A 17,481-nucleotide genomic window follows, 5' to 3' on the forward strand; every position below is an offset into this window, starting at 1 on the left:
CAGCAACAAAGGGACTTTAAAGGAATCTTGTTGTATTCAGACCTGGTGGAGGGGAGTCCACAATCCCACCTTTCAAGTGACATTCCAAAGGGGAAGGGGAAGGCTTAAATCCTGCACAGAGAATTGGGACAGAGAGCTCAGGGAACTGGCCTTCTTCAGATCAGTATCAAACGTCTCATCAGATTCCCAGCTCCTGAGCAACAGAACAAGAGAATCACCCAGCAGAAATGAGAAAAGCATCTTGCACTCCAAGACAGCTCCAACCAAGAGAGCCACAGCTGAACACCCCCCATTGGTTTTGTCCTAAGAAAATATGCCTCATCTTCCTGAAGATGTGTAAAGCACTCTCATCCCCTGGCTGGGGTGGAGTCTGGAGGACTGCACGAACGCCCTTAGGAGCTAGGCACTTGCCTCTCAGATATGGCCTCCGCCTGCTCTTCCTTCCTCTCCATCTCCAGGATCTCCTCCTCAGTGTACTCCAGCTTCACCCGTTCCTCGGCCAGCTCTCTCTCCACGGCTTGCAGCTGCGCTGTGGTTCGAGCCAGCAACACCGTCACTGCATCCTGTAGGAGAAAAAGACATTTCTGAGAACAAGCCTAGTCACAAACTTACAGCAGCAAAGCAGACAGTGGGCACCATGGTTCACCATAAGCAATCCAATCACCCTTGGATTGTGGGCCTTGATGGCTCTGCAATGGGAGAACCCACCACTGTTCACAGCAAGATACTCATTGGCCTTTTCAAACAGTCAGATTTAAAGATAACCAATAAACCTCTGGTGATCATAAACACATTAGCATTAAAAAAGCATGACTGTGAAAAGGCTATAGATATGGATATATTTCATTTTTATACCTTCCTCTGAAATGCTACTTCATTGTCCCCACATTCTGACTTTAAATCCACATAGAACCTTCTTAGAAATGATTTCCCCAAGCAAAGACAGTCTCAAAGTCATAAAAGCAGCCATGAAAGGTCAGCTCCTTAAACCAGGGCCACATACCGTCTTTCCCAAGCTGGCATGCCCAGGGTCCCGTGAGACACTCTCCCCAGCACGCCCATTCTCCCTCCACCTCGGTGGCTCTGAGCTGGCGAAGACCTGCACAGGGTACCAGCGCAGCTGCATGTCGCCTGAACTGTCACATTCAGCTAAATTAATCTGAGCAATGCCCTGCATAGGTGTTAAAAAGAAAAGCCAGAACAAGAACTGAATAATTTTACCTTAGCAACTAAAGTCCTTTAAAATATCAAGTTCACCCTTTAATCATAAGATAAAATATTTCTTTTTAGTAGAAGCATGACAGTACAATGAAAGTGGTCCCAGAGGATCCTAACAAGTGTGATTCCCCTGTTTGCATATTCAGCACAATCAGAAAGTGCTAGAACAGTGGCAAAGTAGCAATATGGAGGGTTGGGCCAGACCCAGAGCTTGGCTACTTGATGGACCACTGATACCCTCAGAATTTTTGAAATAAGAAAGGCCTGTTAAACTCTACACTCCCTAATTCTACCACTCAGGACACAGGAGCCAGGGGAAAGATTTCAACACTGGAAATAACCCATCCTGGCTTCCAAGTCCTGGCCTGGACACTGCACGGCTAGCTTCTCAGGATTATTTGTTGCCTCTCTTGAGGTCTAGTCCTAGGGCTGTCAGATAAAATACAGGGAATTCAGGCATATTTGAATTTCAAGTAAGCTGTATATTTTTTTACTACAAGAAAGTATCAAATATTGCATGAGTATATACTTACACTAATAATATATACTTATTATTAATTACTAATATACTAATAATATATACTTATACTAAAATATACTAAATGCATCCATAATTTATTTGAAATTCAAATTTAACAGATCATCCTATATTTTATTTGTCATATCAGTCAACCCTACTTTGTTTCTTAACTGACAATGGGGATAATATGGAAGCCATTGCATGGGGGTTTTCCACATTGAGATAATACATTTAAAGTAAAAATCACTTGTCAAGATCATTGGTTAGCTCATCCCTTTCTGTACTCTCAGCTACAAAAACTGCTTGACATTAGGATCATTTCTAAGGTACCCACAGAAGTGGGAAGGGAAAGAGAATGGAAGAGAAGAAAGGAGGGAGAGAAGAAAGGGAGAAGAGGGGGGAAGGAAGGCAACAGAAATGAACAAAAGAAAAGAGAGAAAGGCAGAAAGACAAAAACTAAGAAAAAAGAATTTTAAAAGAAAAAAAATGGAAGGAAGGAAAGAAGACTTAAACACAAATGAGGGAGAATAGGGAGGGAAGGATGGAGCAGTGAGCCAGCACGAGCCACGGCACCATACCAGCAATTCTTCCTGCAGCTGTGGATTCACTGAACACACATATAATTGAAGTGACTTCAACGTCAACATGCTGGAATGCACAGGGATTCTGAACACTTCATTAAACACCAGCGGGGCTTGGAATTCCAGAGCCTTCGAGCAGTAAGTGTTGGGGGTGCCAGAGTCGAGCGGGGGCAAGTAGACGCGGACGTGGCTGGAAGCAGACAGGAGGAAAGCATTGGCAGGCAGTGCTTATTGACGTGATGCAAGTGTGTACCCTCATGAGTGGCCCTCTTTTGGTACCCATGGGGAAACTTCAGAGTCCTTTGGAAAAAGTTCCTTTGTAAACTAAGAGTAAGCCCAAAGAACTGGATGTGCCCCAGGAGATCACTTGCCAAAGGAAAACTTTGAGGTCAGTCCTAAATACCCCAGGTCTTCCATAGTACTGATGGTCATCGTGTTTTGGCAAGAACTCCTTGGCTGTCTCCTCACAGCACTGACTGTCAACTTGTCAGCCTATAACACGTGGGGTCACTGACATTTTCCCTGCCCTTTCCATTCCCAGCCTAGAACTTGGCACATGGGGGATTCTCAAACATTTATCACCACTGCAACATATATCATTAGGGTAAGCTGAATCACAGGTGGAGCCTCAGCCACTTACACCAGGGTGCTTCCAAGGAATTTAGAAGACTAGTTACATAGAAGACTCAAGGAAGGGGGGTTCCAAGCTTGGTCTTGAATGGCAAGTGACCACTCCATTGAGTACCTGCCTAGGGCCATGGAGTGCAGAGAGGTAGAAATTCCACTATCAAGGCCAAGGTTACTAGGTGTCTCCCAAGTGGTCCCTTTTCCTGTTCTCAGCCAAGGTCTCTCTAATCCTAGTCAGAGGCCTCTTAACACATATGATGGTACTTCCTTGGTGTCAACACTGCACATAACTTCATCTGCCTCAAATAACTAACTAGGCTCCTTTTAAAATGTATAGTTCTTTATAGTTCAGATAGATATTTCCTACTGATTTACTGTAAATTCCTTCCCCAGACTGCCAAGTAGACCAGGTTGGTACACCACGTTGTATGGAGGAGGGCCCCTGAGAGGCCATCACTAGCTGTACATGGCCCCTAAATCTCCAAGCTGGGAGCTTACATTTTACAGTCTTCCTTCATTACCAGCCCAGCAAAGTTCCTCAGCTGGAGCACGTGCACAAGAAGACATTCGCTGGCACTGTCATGCCTAGAAAACAAAGCCAGAGTTTGTGGACCACAAATTCCCCACAGCGGAAAAGTCCCTCTGACTGGACTGCAGCACTGGCCATCAACTGAAGGGGATTTTTGCCCCACCTTATCCCCAGGGGATATCTGCAATGTTTGGAGACATTTTTTATTGTCACAACTGGAGAGAAAGTGAGTATCATGGCATCCAGTGGATGGAGGCCAGGCATACTACTGAACACCCTACAGGGCACAAGATAACTCCCCAGAGTAAAGAATGATCTGCTTCCAAATGTCAACAGTGTCAACTCCAAGAAACCTGGACAAAATAACAAGAGCAAGCAAAAGAAAACACCAGGGATCTGAACTTCTTGTCCTGCTAGTGTGAACAGTACAGTTACTGCCTCAATTGAAACTGTAATTGGAAACTAAAAAGTATTGTGTTGCAAACCACCTGGTGACTTTTCTGGGAAGTCATTATCTGTATCTGCACCACAGTTAACATATTCAACTCCTGGCAGTAATGTGCAAAAATATCCCCAAGAGGCGGACTTAACCAGGGGCTTTCAGTACCCCATTATGGTTCCCACACCCCTTAGCTCCATGAGGTGACAGTCCTTAGCTGTGAATATCTGTGCTGAAAGACAGCAATGGCACCCCTTTTTCTCTGTTGCTTTGTTATGGTTTGGATGTGAGGTGTCCCCCAAAAGCTCACGTGTGAGACAATGCAAGAAGATTCAGAGGAGAAACGATAGGGTTGTGAGAGTCTTAACTCAATCAGTGAATTAATCCCCTGATAGAAATTAACTGTGGTAACTGAAGTGGTAGGGTGTGGAGGAAGGAGGTGGGAAGTGGGGTGTAGCTTTGGGTACACATTTGTATCTGGCCAGTGGAGTCTCTCTGCTTCCTGATGATGTAAGCTGCTTTCCTCTGCCACACACTCCTGCCATGATGTTCAGTCTTGAGGAATGGAGCCAACCTTCTAGGACTAAGACCTCTGAAACTGCAAGTCCTGAAATAAACTTTTTTTCCTCTGTAATTGTGCTGGTCAGGTCCTTTAGTCACAGCAGCGAAAAAACTGACTAAAAACACATTCCTTCCTGCCACCTCACCTAAGACTGGCTGAAGTAGGACTGTGTGTATCAAGGATTGGGAAGCAGCACCATGGTGGGCCCCAATCTACAAGGCATTTTTAAGAGTAACAGGGAAGGCAGCTTCTGTACTCACAGAAATCCCACGTGGATCTGGGGGTCGTCATTACCACATGTGTCTCCAAAAGCAGTCTCTTCAGCATCTTCATTCCTGAACACAAGGGGAAATTCGCCCAGCTTTATTACAAAGGGAACTGATCACTACAGGTTGTATAGAAACTCTCTCATGCTGAGGGTGCCTCTTACTGAGAAGTGCTTTATCAAATTGTGACATAAATAAAGAGGCTCATTAAGCGTATGAAAGGGCATGGATCCTGAGGATCCATGGGGTCTCTCATGGGTACCTGCCTACCAACTGCTGTTACTTATTTATGTTGTATTTGTTTTGGAAAATAACTTTGCATACCTTTCAAAACTCCATATAATATTCAAGGCAGCACTCAAAAATATAAAAGTTTGAAATAACTGAAATGTCTTATACTTGAAATTTATGAATATACAAAGAAAACATAACATCAAAAATAGTCAATCAAAATAAATCACATTAGGGGCTGGGGTTGTGGCTCAGCAGTAGAGCACTCGCCTAGCACATGTGAGGTGCTGGGTTCAATCCTCAGCACCACATAAAAATAAATAAATAAAATAAAGATACTGTGTCCAACTATAACTAAAAATATTTTTTTTAAATAAATAAATCACATTAGTCTAAAAAGTCATTTTTTTTTATTGCAAGGGGATTCTTATAGCTAAGGAAATAAGAAAGAAGGAAATTCACTTCTAGGGAATATTCTTTCCAGAAAAACAGGTCTCTCTTATGTGTGTATTGATTCTCCTTTTTCAGCTCTATTGGGTTTAAACCTTAAGTTCACTGGGACCAGGGAGAAAGAAGTCATCCTAGAACACCAGAATGAGAGCCAACCTCCAAATGCCACAGAAGCCAGAGGAGTTATTTTTGCAGGTTTCTAAGGCCCAACCTCCTGAAGTTGAAAAAAGTTAGAAAAATATTCAACTTCTACATAACAGTTTCAATATATGACAGCTTCAGTATGCATCCTTTTCATGTGTAACAGTAACTATGGTAAGTCAGTTTAGGAAAAAGGAAATAAGATAAGCTCCTAACCTTTTGGTTAGAGGTTCAAATACCCCGCTATCACTGGCTAGTGAGTAATCCGACAGGCATGCGGAGACACGGCGCGCTCTCCTCTCCAATCTCTTGGCACTGTCTTCCCTCAGAGTCACTGCTGCAAACAAGAGACACACCTGGGTCAGGAGATGACATCAAAGGAGGCCAGGGCCTCTGTAGAGAATTGCTAAGTTACTAAGTGTTCCTGAGACACACCATAATATGCACATGCATAGAAATACACTACACACAATTGTTTGTAAGACTGAAAAACTAAAGAATCAGAATTCTGGCTACTTCTTTGAAAGTTTTTAAATTGTCTACAAAGATACTTGGATTCATAAATCTCTTTTCACCCCTTAATGAACACAGAGAACTTAAGATGATGTGGGGAAGACCCTTCAATCTGCATGTTTAGACCTCAGAACCAAAAGAAAAGAACAGCACTGTGCTCTCCAAGGGTGGCATTTCTCATTTTCTCATTCCTTCTTCATGCTGTTTGGCATTTTATATAACAAATACACACACACACACACACACACACACACACACGAAACTACTTTTACAACTGGACACAATGTTAACTATCCAAACAAACCTTAACAAAATTTAGTGACCTTCAAACCTTCAAGAGGACACAGTAGAACCCAGACCAATCCTTTAAAAGCACCTCCTCAAAAACCTGTAGCCTGCCGGGAGTATGCTGAGGCTCATGCCCATCCAACTCTGTAACTATAGTACCCTCCTCAGTTGCCCTGGAGCCAGACAGGCTTCCAGAATTTCTTTCCTGGGTTAAAACACTACCATTCCCTGGCAGTTTCTTTTTGTGTTTCATATTTATTTCAATCAAGAGCTAAATATAATCATTGAGATTTTTCTTCCTAACATTTCATTAACTGTTTCTACCCCTTCCCTCACAGAAATAAGCTCCTTTAAACAAAATCTATAGAATATGCATGTAATTTTTCCATGTTAATATGATTATGTGCCCAGGAGTCTTTTTTTTTTTTAATTTTCAGCGGACATAACATCTGTATTTGTATGTGGTGCTGAGGATCGAACCCAGGCCGCATGCATGTCAGGCAAGCGCCCTACCGCTTGAGCCACATCTTCAGCCCCTCCAGGAGTCTTAATGTTGTATAGAGGGACACACTTGGTTAGAATATAGAATAAAATATGAAGCTACAGCATCATAAAGTTCCTTGTTAATAAAGCAGGTCGCTCTTTTCTCTATATACTTTTCTTTTTCTCTCTAAGCTCTACAAATGAAAAATCTTGACATCTGTGCATTTGTAAATTGAGGGAAATAGTGAGTCCAAAGATGACCATCTCTCTTTCAACCAAATTATTATTCACATCAATTAAATACAAACACATTAAACATTGCACAAAACAAACATATAAGGCTATCGCCTTTGTTCTCTTGCTGTTAACTGGACACAAAAGTTAGCCTTCCAAAGATCTGCAATGCCACACAGTGGAGTGGGGTTTAGTTATTTGCTCCTGCCTCAGTCAGCCAGGAACAAAAGCTGGCTCCATTCTGGAGTGGCCAGAGGTACAGACTTTCAAATTGTATGCCAGGATTCTCAAGTCCAGCTCTTTTCTTCATCTCTACCATGAGAAAGGACCACAACCCCCAGTCCTGAACTGCAAAAGGAACCTTCCAATGCATTGTATCAATCTCTAATAAGTGAAACTGATCATTATTTGCATTCCCAGCCCTGACACTGTGAATAATTCCTAGATGTAGCTTTAAATCCCTTTAAGAAAATAGCCCCAGTATGGGCGGGGGTTGTGGCTCAGTGGTAGAGCACTTGTCTAGCATGTGTGAGGCACTGGGTTCAATTCTCAGCACCTCATATAAATAAATTCTATTGACAACTAAAAAAATAATAATAAAAGAAAATAGCCCCAGCAATAATCCTATGCACTTCCAGTTAACCCTAATCTATGAGTGCAACCCTGACCATAATTCTGTCTTATCATTATGGCAGGAGTACAGGAAAAGAGAAGGGCCATTAAGGAACTAATTCTCATAGAGCTCAGGCTAAGTCAATGAATTCACACAGCAACTACAAGCAAGAGTTGCCCTGGATGAGAAAAAGCACAGAAACACTCTATCCTTCACATCCAAGACTTGCACTCTTGGGCTTCAGGGCAATGAGGTTGACCATGGGGAACAATGCCAGTGAAGTAAAGAAAAGTCTTTTACACATTCATTTAAAATGTCTCTGTCCTTTTCATCATTAAAGATGGTTAGTCAGACAGACAGACAAACACTAAGACCCAAGGAAATGAACGCTGCTTGATAAAAAGGAAGGAAATACATTGTGGGCAAAGCTGCCAGCTGACATATTGAAATAATGAATGCTGTTATATTCTGGAGAAAATACACATGTGGAATATACAGTGAAAGCTTTAAAAAAGTTCTTACATGACTTTAGTAGCCATCATGGAAATTAATATTAAAATAATGACAATTGATAAACTACATCCCAGTCATCCTAAACACGGATTCACTGCACAAAGATGTGCCCACATCCTGAGCAACAAAGGGGAACGAGGAGAATCCAATATCACTTACAGTGAATGTTTCTGTGGAGCCGCATGAGAAAAGAGATAAAAGAGCACAAAGTGAAAAAAGGCATAATTTAAGTCAATAATTCTAAACAGAGTATGAATATAATAAAAACATCAATAAATAGATTAGCAAAGTCAATATTTTATGCCTTTTTATTAGCAAATACTAATAGGTGGATGAAATAGGGAAGTATTTCAAAATCATGACACATTTGGCTTTCAAAATCCAGGGAAGACAGGACTGTAGGAAAAAATGTAAAAAATGTTCAAGATTACAGTCTATTGCCCCACTCCTCTGTCTTGCCTTCTGTTCTCTGACTGATTTAAAACACAACAAGAAATCATTGTCTGTATGGATTTGGGCAATTTTGATTTTTATCTTACTAAAAATTTTATCTTACTGAAACCTTTCTTGGGGCCAAAGAGACTCCACTATTTCCATCAAGACTAAAAGGGTGGAGAGAATTGCATGACTGTTGGAATTGATAAACAAGGGAATGGGGAGAATCTGATAAAACACCAAGCTCCATAATTATGAAACTATGACAACCATGTGCTCAGGAGTTCCAAAAGCATCAAGGGAGGCAAGGAAGCCCCCTGGGTACATACCTGAAACTAATTACCCAACCTAGACATCTAGGAGCATGCAGCAGTACCCATTAACTAACTCAGTCAATTATTTCAGTTTTCTAAGGACACGTCAACTGACAGTGTTATGCACAAATCCATCACCAGGTGGCAGTATATAAATGTAGAAAAGCAAACACTTCCCAGTCTAAAATGACACCATTACAAAGTATGCCACAGAGTGGGAAGGAAAGCAAAGAAACTAGGATAAGAAATTAAGTCTGCTCCCCCTTCCCCCTGCCGCCTCTCCCCCCACCCACATCCTATCTTTTCCATGGCCCAAAGGGGCCCTTAGATCTTGTGTGGATTTTCTGTATAAACAGACTAACAGTCTTGAATCTCAAACTTTAAAGAGAAATTGGTAGGACTGTAAAGAAGAACAAAGGGGATGAAGGTTACTTGTATATGTGAATTACAAAAACAATATATGTGGGGATTTTTAAAAGTGTGTATTCAAACATAGAGGGGAAGACACCAAAATAACTGAAATGCCAAAAAAGTCATGGAGCAGCTTGAATTCTGGTTAAATATATAAATGTCAGCAGGCTACTATTTTATAGCTAGATCTAAAGATCAATCAACCTTTCCATCTATCAATCTCATAAGTAACAGAATGGTAGCAAATGGAAGAGAGCATAAAGATCACCTCCTTCAAGGGCAAGGAAGGTGAGACAGACAGCTCATGGTCACACAGCTAGCAGTCAACAGGGCAAGGAACAAAATGAACAGAATCCTGGTCTCCAGTTTGCAAGTCTGAAGCTGTTTCCACTATACCTCATGAATTTTGTATTCTAGTTTTATTTCTCCCCCTTGTTGCATAAACACTCAATAGTACATTTCTAGGGTTTCTCATCCTCTGCATTACTGACATTTTGAGCTGGATCATTCTTTGTGCGGGCAGCACTGTGTACAGTAAGATTTTTACCTTGACACATGTGCTGCAGCATCCCAGCCTCTACCCACTAGATGGCAGTAGGATCCTTCACCTCAGTTGTGAAAAGGAAGAAATTACTCCCACTGGGACATTACCAAATGTACCCCGGCATTGGGGGGGGGGGCACAAATACCCCTGGTTGAGACCCACTATGTTATACAAATTGTCTAGTGTTTGCCTAAGTGGTATGTCTAAAACATTTCTGCTGTGTAAGTGAAAGTTAATTAAATGGGCTGAACTTCAGGAATGGGAGACCTTATTCTTAATCCTGCTTAAAACCTAAGGAAATTAAAGATGCTGGGGCTTGGCTTTAAAAAGCACATGGGATCAATATTGTCCTCAATAGCACCCTGGCACCAAAGAGGAATCAAACTAACACAACTGGGCAGATGAAGCTTTACCTAGCTAGATCACCAGAAAATAGAATCGGTAGAAAAAAATGAATGCTTACTAGCATGTCTTTGAAATTATGCAATTATTTTCATTTCCACAATTGAAAGAATTTCATCCTTGAATACTATGAGAACTAGGATAAAGAGATGAAGTCAAAGTGACAAAGGAAGTAGGCTTCCCACTAGACTACAAGACACTAGTTCACACACTGGTTGAGGTGGGCTCACACACCGTATGCTCTACCTTGGCACGTGTGCTGCAGAACTCATTGAGGTCTTGGTACCTCTCTATTCACTTCCAAATGTGTGAGACTGTGTGGTTCTGACCCTTATTTTCAACAATTAAATATATTCTTAAAACAAGCCAAATACCTGGCAAAGACTACTTTGTCAATGTTAATTATCTTTCCCTACAGCAGGTCTGTACCCTTCTAACCCTATCAATGTTTGTAAACTTATAGCTCACCAGGGACTTAAAAGCCACCAGTCACTGCAATATCATCCCTGAGTTTCTAATTTTGCTTCCTCAGGAGAAGCATCACCACTTACTTGTATTGGTGGGAGCCCCAGCCAGTTGGGGTCCACGCTCACGAGGTCCTTCCCCATCCCCAGAGAATCCGTGTGGTTGAAGTAATGCAGTGCCTTGCAAATCTTCATCCCCCAAAGCAGAGGTCTGTGCTCGCAGTCTGTCTAGGGCACCCAGGCCTGGCACTTCAAAACCATCCGCTAACTGCGCCAGAGGAGAGTCCCGCGAGGCCGGGAGAAAAGGTGTGTCCAGGGGCGAGCTAGGGGGCGACAGAGAGGACAGGGAAGAGCGGGAGGACAGTGATGCCAGCGACTGGGGCGTGTCCAGGGACCGCCTCTGCTTGTGGAAGCCCGGGTGGCCTGGAGGGTCTGAGAAGGGGACATCACGTCCCAGGGAGTCAAAAGGAATCAGATCGAAGCGTAGAAGCTGGCCGCACTCAGCATCGGCCTTCTCGTACTGAGGGAGGCCGTAGATGTCGGTGAAGCTGACTGAGCTCAGCGAACCGCGGCTGGAGGCCAGTGATCCCCGGCTGGAGGCCAGGGACCCGCGGCTGCTCCCAGAGGACACTGTCAGGGTGCTGGCAGACAGGCTGAAAGGAGAGAGAAACTATCTTAGAGACGCACATAGCTGTTCCCACTGCCAAGCAGCACAACTAGGCTGCTGCACCTGGGAACAGCGAATCCCAGCCTACCCCTAACCCCTGGGAGTATTTGAGCAGACTTTCATTTGATACCTCCTTTGTTCTTTTGAATGACACTAGAGGGCAGTGAGCAACAACAAAGACTCGTGCCTGAATTGGAGTCCTTGCCCACAGTCACTAGCTGGCTGCACGCTAAGTTACTGAACCTCTTTGAGCCTCCCACTTGCTGGCTGGGGTTGAGGCAGTCACAGGTCCTATCTCATGACACTGTTAGAAGGAATAACTAAGAAAGTAATTCAAATAAAGTTCTTAACATTATGCCTCACAATACAGTATGTGCTTGAAAAGGTGGTTATTTTGAGCATCCAAATATTTAAATATGAATATTTAAAATATTCATATCCATCAGGTGCAGCAGGGCATGCCTGTAATCTCAGCAACTCCAGAGGGTGAGGCAAGAAGATCGCAATTTTGAAGCCAGCCTGAGAACATAGCAAGGCCCTAAGCAACCTATCAATACCCTGTCTCAAAATAAAAAGGGCTGGGGATGTAGCTTAGTGGTAAAGTGCCTCTGGGTTCAATTCCTAGTACCAAAAAAAAAAAAAAAAATTATATCGTCTTTTAAAACTCCCAAAATAAAAATGTCTATGTGCATATATGAATACTTCTAAAGCTGTTATATTACAAAAGACTTCAATAAACTTGACATCAGACTTGTTATTTATTATGAAACCAAATTTTTACTCATTTTCCTCGAGTCATATGTTAGCAGATTATCTTAAAAATATAACATATCTATCTACATCTCTATTCTCTTTTACACCACTTGAGGTTCCAAGCTTCAGTAGGAGAAAAATACAAGCTAATGGGAATTAATAAAGTTCATGTACATGTCACTGTAACACGATAATTAAGTATAGTTTTCTCTTCTAAAGGAACCTACCTTTTTAACTGGGACTGGAGATAAGATGTTAAGCGTGTAGCTTCTTCCAGCTGCATAAGTAGACAATTTCTTTTTTCTTGAAGTAGAATCCTGCAGGTAAGAAAATAGTCTATTGGAGGATTTGAAAAATAGGAAGTATATTTTTATAACAAGAAATTCAACTATAAAATTCCCCATGTGAGTTACATTGGAATGACTATCAGTTCTAAAAGCATCTAGGTCTTAAATGCCAAGACAATAAAATCTGTTTGGGGTTTGTTGGAAAAATACATCCCTGACACTCTGAGCAGTGCCTGGTACATTGCAGACACTTGATCTGTATGTGGACAGGGCAGCAGATGAACAGGAAAATGAGTGGGAGCATAGATGGGTAGATAGATGGGTAAGTAGATGAGTGGGTGGGTAGATAGGTGGATAGGCAGGTCAGAGCATGGATGGTCATATGAAGAGTGGATGGGGTAAGTGGATGGATAGGAGGATGGGTGGGTAGAAGAACAGACAGAAGGGAGACTAGAGTAGAACTGGCCCAAAGGCAGATCATGTGTTAATCTACTAGAATTCCTTAGAACAAATTCAATTTCCTCATTCTAGGCCCCCTTTTAGGCAAAAACAATGTCAAGCTCCATTGACTGACACGGGCTACAACATTTCCTACTCAATCAAATACCTTAATAACTAGAGCCACTATAAAACCAATTTTAAAGCTGAATAGCATAAATTCAAGCCAATGGTTTTAAAGTGTGGTCCACAGATCCCAGGGTATCCCCAAGAATCCATCAGGGATTCTAAGAGTTCCCCTCTTTCCTAACTATATATCCATGTGCAGTCAGATCTTCATATGCTCACCACAAGTGATATATGATAACAGATCACATGCCTGAGCAGCTGCCTTCTGGAAAGCCAGATGCTAAAGACATTTACAGAAATATAGAATAAATATAATACTTCTCACTCTGTTTCGAAAAATTCTCAAAATGCTATTTATGCATAAAAATTGTTGTTATATTTAAAATTTTCACAATTCTAATTTCTAAAGCAGTAAATATCGACTGATTTAGAATAATTCTTTTAACAAAAGTTCATTGGGATCCTTAGTAATTTTAACAGTAGAAGGAGGTCCTGGAACCCAAAAGTTTGAAAACAGCTATAATAAACTCTTCCAGTTGTAATGTTTAAAAAAGAATTTTGCTTGTCTAAAATTTTTAATTTTTAAGAAGGACATTTCAATTTATTACTTTTACAAACAAAAATAACTTTTAAAAAGTAATGCTGACATTCTATTGGGTATATTTTTCATGTTATGCCAAAAGAGATATATGAGCACATAAGAAAGCACAATGTTCTTGAGCACTTATAATAATGCTGGTCATATCAAGAGAAGCAAGGCCAAGTACAGAAAGAATATATTATATGTCATATTATATGTTGTATCTCAATGACTGCTCACTTGATCCTACTCCCATTTTACAGATGAGGAAACTGATACTCAAGGAGTGAAAGTAATTTGCCTGTGCTATGCAAGTTCAAGGTTTGGTCAAGTCAGCTTGAACCTAAGTCAAGGCACTTTACTGAGACTCTGCACTGCCCCTACTTCCTATCATTCAATTCTGTTGTTATGTATGGCAAGAAAGAGAGAATTCCTTTACTCATAAAAGATTTTCCATATTTAATGTTACACTTAAATTCCTACCTAAGGCTTAGCAAAGGAAATAACTTCAAAAAAATCATCTTTAATTTCTTTTTTCAGAAGATATAGAGAGTGAAGAGTCAAAAAGGGGAAGTTTAAATTATGCCCCTCACTGGGCTTTCAAGCTATAACTTGGAACTCTCTATACTGATGACACTGTAGCTGAGACAAGGCAAAGGCCAGGCCCCAGTGATACAGCTACCACAACTCAGCCTTAAAACACAAACCTTGGTTCCTTGTGCCCAGATCCATACTGGGTCTCCTTCTACTGCCCCTCAGTCTGTGCTAGAGGAAGTCTCCCAGCATGGGTCCCACACTTCCAGTCTTCAAGCACAGCTCAATAAAAGAAGGCAACACTGAGAAATGTGTCTGTATCCACTCGGCACAAAATATCAAAGAGCAGCAGCAGCTCTCTTGGGGCATTGACCTCATCTTACAATGCAGTGGATAGAATAGACAAAGCACATGGGAGGAAAGAGCTCAGCACATGTGTACGTTCCTCTTTAGCCAAGGTCATGCCCTTAGGTCAATTCAGTTCCAGTTGAGGGTTCTGAGTCCCAGAACTTAACACCCAGCCTGGTCCCACAAGAAACTGCCATCTGGGTGAAAGCTGGTCCAGTTTGGGTGTTGCAGCCCTTGAGGCATCAGGGTAACACTGACTCTAGGGAATTCCAGGTATTTGTACTCTGGGACCACAGCACTCACACATGCTGAATTTCCACAGTCAAGGGTGCATGGGTGGGCTTCCTGGGAATCAGGAAGCATTGTGGGACCAAATCTACCATCCTTAGTCAAGAATGAACAAGAACGCCAGGCTCTTCTATCCAGAACACACACAGGAGAATACCAAGGGTAAAATGGAAGACAGTGTTTAACTAAAAATGTGCAGAAACACAGCAGCACAGAAGAAAACTTCAGTTGCCTTGCTCCTTTTAAGATTCAGAGCCAACTCAGTTTGAGTGGGATGATATAGGGTGCCATCATCTCAGGCAGATCAAAATTCTCTCTGCCTGTTACCAGGAGTTGAACTTCCCAAACACCATTCCTTCTTTTCAATGCTGCCATGGGTCCTGAATACCATAATGCACACTCATGTATCCAAAAGATTAATAATGAGAATCAAGCATAAAGATTGCCCAACACATACAAAGAACAGTCATAAGATGTGATAAAATATTAGTTGTGGGTGCATCTGAACAGATCAAATAATTTAAGTGACTTAAACTCTAGGTAGAGAATGCTCATAGCAATACAGAAAAAGGTCATGTTAATACACTGAGTTTTAGGGAGTTAGTATATTAACAATTGGGGGATGGGCTTTCCAAAACTCAGCAGATAGCCACAGATAAACTGCGGACAGCTGTTAAATGTGGAAAGCAGACCAAGCCTTCAACACAATCTGTGATTGCAGGCAGCAAATGGAAACCAGAAGACATGGCATATGATGAAAGGCCAAACAACTTGGCACTGAAGAATACAAAAGACTCTGGCTTCATGTGTCCTATGCTTGAAAGAGTCTCAAGATCAACCTAGGAAAGGTATGGTTAGAAATGGACCCATGATAGGCTGTTGACTTCCTACTAAAAAAGAAAGAGCAGGTTGCCTTGGCCAGAAATCAAAGTCAGAGATAAAAGCAGTAGGTAGACTTCCACAGTGCTATAGGGGCCAGTTCTCTGGAGCAAGAGAGCCATCTTATTCCAAAGCTATACCACCATCTGTCTCCCCATCTTCCTGCTGGTGCCCCAAGCCAGCACAGGGTACTGTCCCACAAATACAGGTGAAAGCACGGCGAACCTACTCCAGGAAGGGGTCCATGTAGGTGCTGCATCCATTATCTCCCATTTCTAAAGGGCTCAGGGAGCCTTGGGAAGAGCTGCTACCTCTCATGACATGGAAAGCACATGGTCCCATCTCCCCTTGACTTATCAAGGAAATGCCTCAGTAGCTGCTCTCAGTATAGGTTGAGCATCCCTAATCTGAAAATCCAAAATTCTCCAAACTCCCAAACTCTTTTCAAATACTTGATGCTCAAATAGTTTCAGATTTTGAAGCACTTCAGATTTTAGACTTTCAAATGAGGGATAGTCAACCAGTACAGTCTATGCAAATATTCCAAAATCTGAGAAACTTCAAAATGGGAAACATTTTTGTGCTCAAGCATTTTGGATAAGGGATACTCAGCCTGTACTAATCAAGAACATGCTGAAGCCATATATATGTTATCTAATTAAGATTTTCCAGTTGGTTCTTCACTGGAATCTGGTCCCACCTGCCCCTGAACTTCTGGAGACCAGCCCACCTTTCTGTTGCTCCTTGTGCAGATGTGGCCCGCGCACGCTGGATCTCTTCTTCCAAGCGTCTCTTCTCCTCCTCCAGCCTGGCCACATCTTCAGCCGACCTCCGCTGCTGAATGATGAGCTGCAGCTCTTGAAGCAGGGCCTCCTTCTCTTTGATGAGCTGCAGCCGGTCCCTGTCGGCCTCAGCCATGCCTGGCCATGACTCATTAGCAAGCTGGGCCAGCTGCTGCTGAATGTTTGCGACCCTGAGAGAGGGGGGCCCAGGAAGATGTCAATGAACTTTAAAAAATCACCTTTATACATTCTCTGCACTATCACTGATTCTATAAACTCACTTTGCTAAATAAATAGTAAAGTAATGCCACCAACCTTAAACTTAAGAGTGTCTGGGAATGATGGGTCATAAAAATAATGCAAAAGTCCTTTGTATAATCTACCCTGTCCAAGATTCATACTTGCTTCAAACAGTTGACAAAAAGTCCACCAGTCTTCATCATGACCACACTAGTTTTTTCCCCAGATTCCTGGTTCCTGCAAGATGATGTCCCAGAGTCGAGGAAAGCTGCTCACTTCTCCCCACCCCACTATCATCAGTAGCTGAACACTAGGCTGGATACTGAGAGAAGCTTCTGGCTTTCTTTCTCATTGGCCATGCTTAAGCACTAATATCCATTGGGGGTCAAAAAACAAAACAAACAAAATATAAGAGAGAACTGCCAAAACCCATGCCCACACATGCTGGTTGTATGTGCTACTTCCTGCACCTGAGACCTCAACCAGATGTGAACACACAACACCCTGCTGAGAGAAGCTCAAGCATTAAACAGTGGGCAAGCATGCCAGCAAATATATGAGAGAATGAGAGGCATCCCCATGAATGTAGAAGTTGGCATGTGATCATCTGGCTAGATGCAAACCAGTCAATCTCACCAAAGGTGTCAGTTTGACAATCCTTAGGGTATAAAAACAGAGAATCTTGTCACTTTCCATGCCCTTGAATCTTCAGTGCTTGCCTGGCAAATAGATTGCATCATATTTTGTGTCCTGCAGTGGTGTCTAATGCTGATTAAGT

At 42.1% G+C, this 17,481-nt stretch overlaps 1 protein-coding gene across 2 annotated transcripts in view; it reads right to left on the reverse strand.

Moving 5' to 3' along the window:
• Positions 1-17,481, reverse strand: part of Wwc3 (WWC family member 3) — a 111,313-nt gene that overhangs the window by 10,449 nt on the left and 83,383 nt on the right. Inside the window, exons 9-17 of one of the 2 annotated variants that reach the window (XM_005315957.5) lie at positions 16,412-16,654; positions 12,426-12,515; positions 10,866-11,431; positions 5,781-5,901; positions 4,737-4,811; positions 3,445-3,531; positions 2,317-2,509; positions 1,004-1,171; positions 412-563 (exon numbers count right to left, since the gene is read on the reverse strand). In XM_005315957.5, the coding sequence (XP_005316014.2) occupies positions 412-563; positions 1,004-1,171; positions 2,317-2,509; positions 3,445-3,531; positions 4,737-4,811; positions 5,781-5,901; positions 10,866-11,431; positions 12,426-12,515; positions 16,412-16,654 (1,695 nt within the window). The remainder of the gene's footprint in view (positions 1-411; positions 564-1,003; positions 1,172-2,316; positions 2,510-3,444; positions 3,532-4,736; positions 4,812-5,780; positions 5,902-10,865; positions 11,432-12,425; positions 12,516-16,411; positions 16,655-17,481) is intronic. The other variant, XM_078035134.1, reaches the window with a different exon arrangement.

This window comes from Ictidomys tridecemlineatus, chromosome X (assembly GCF_052094955.1).
Source record: "Ictidomys tridecemlineatus isolate mIctTri1 chromosome X, mIctTri1.hap1, whole genome shotgun sequence".
NCBI lineage: Eukaryota > Metazoa > Chordata > Mammalia > Rodentia > Sciuridae > Ictidomys > Ictidomys tridecemlineatus.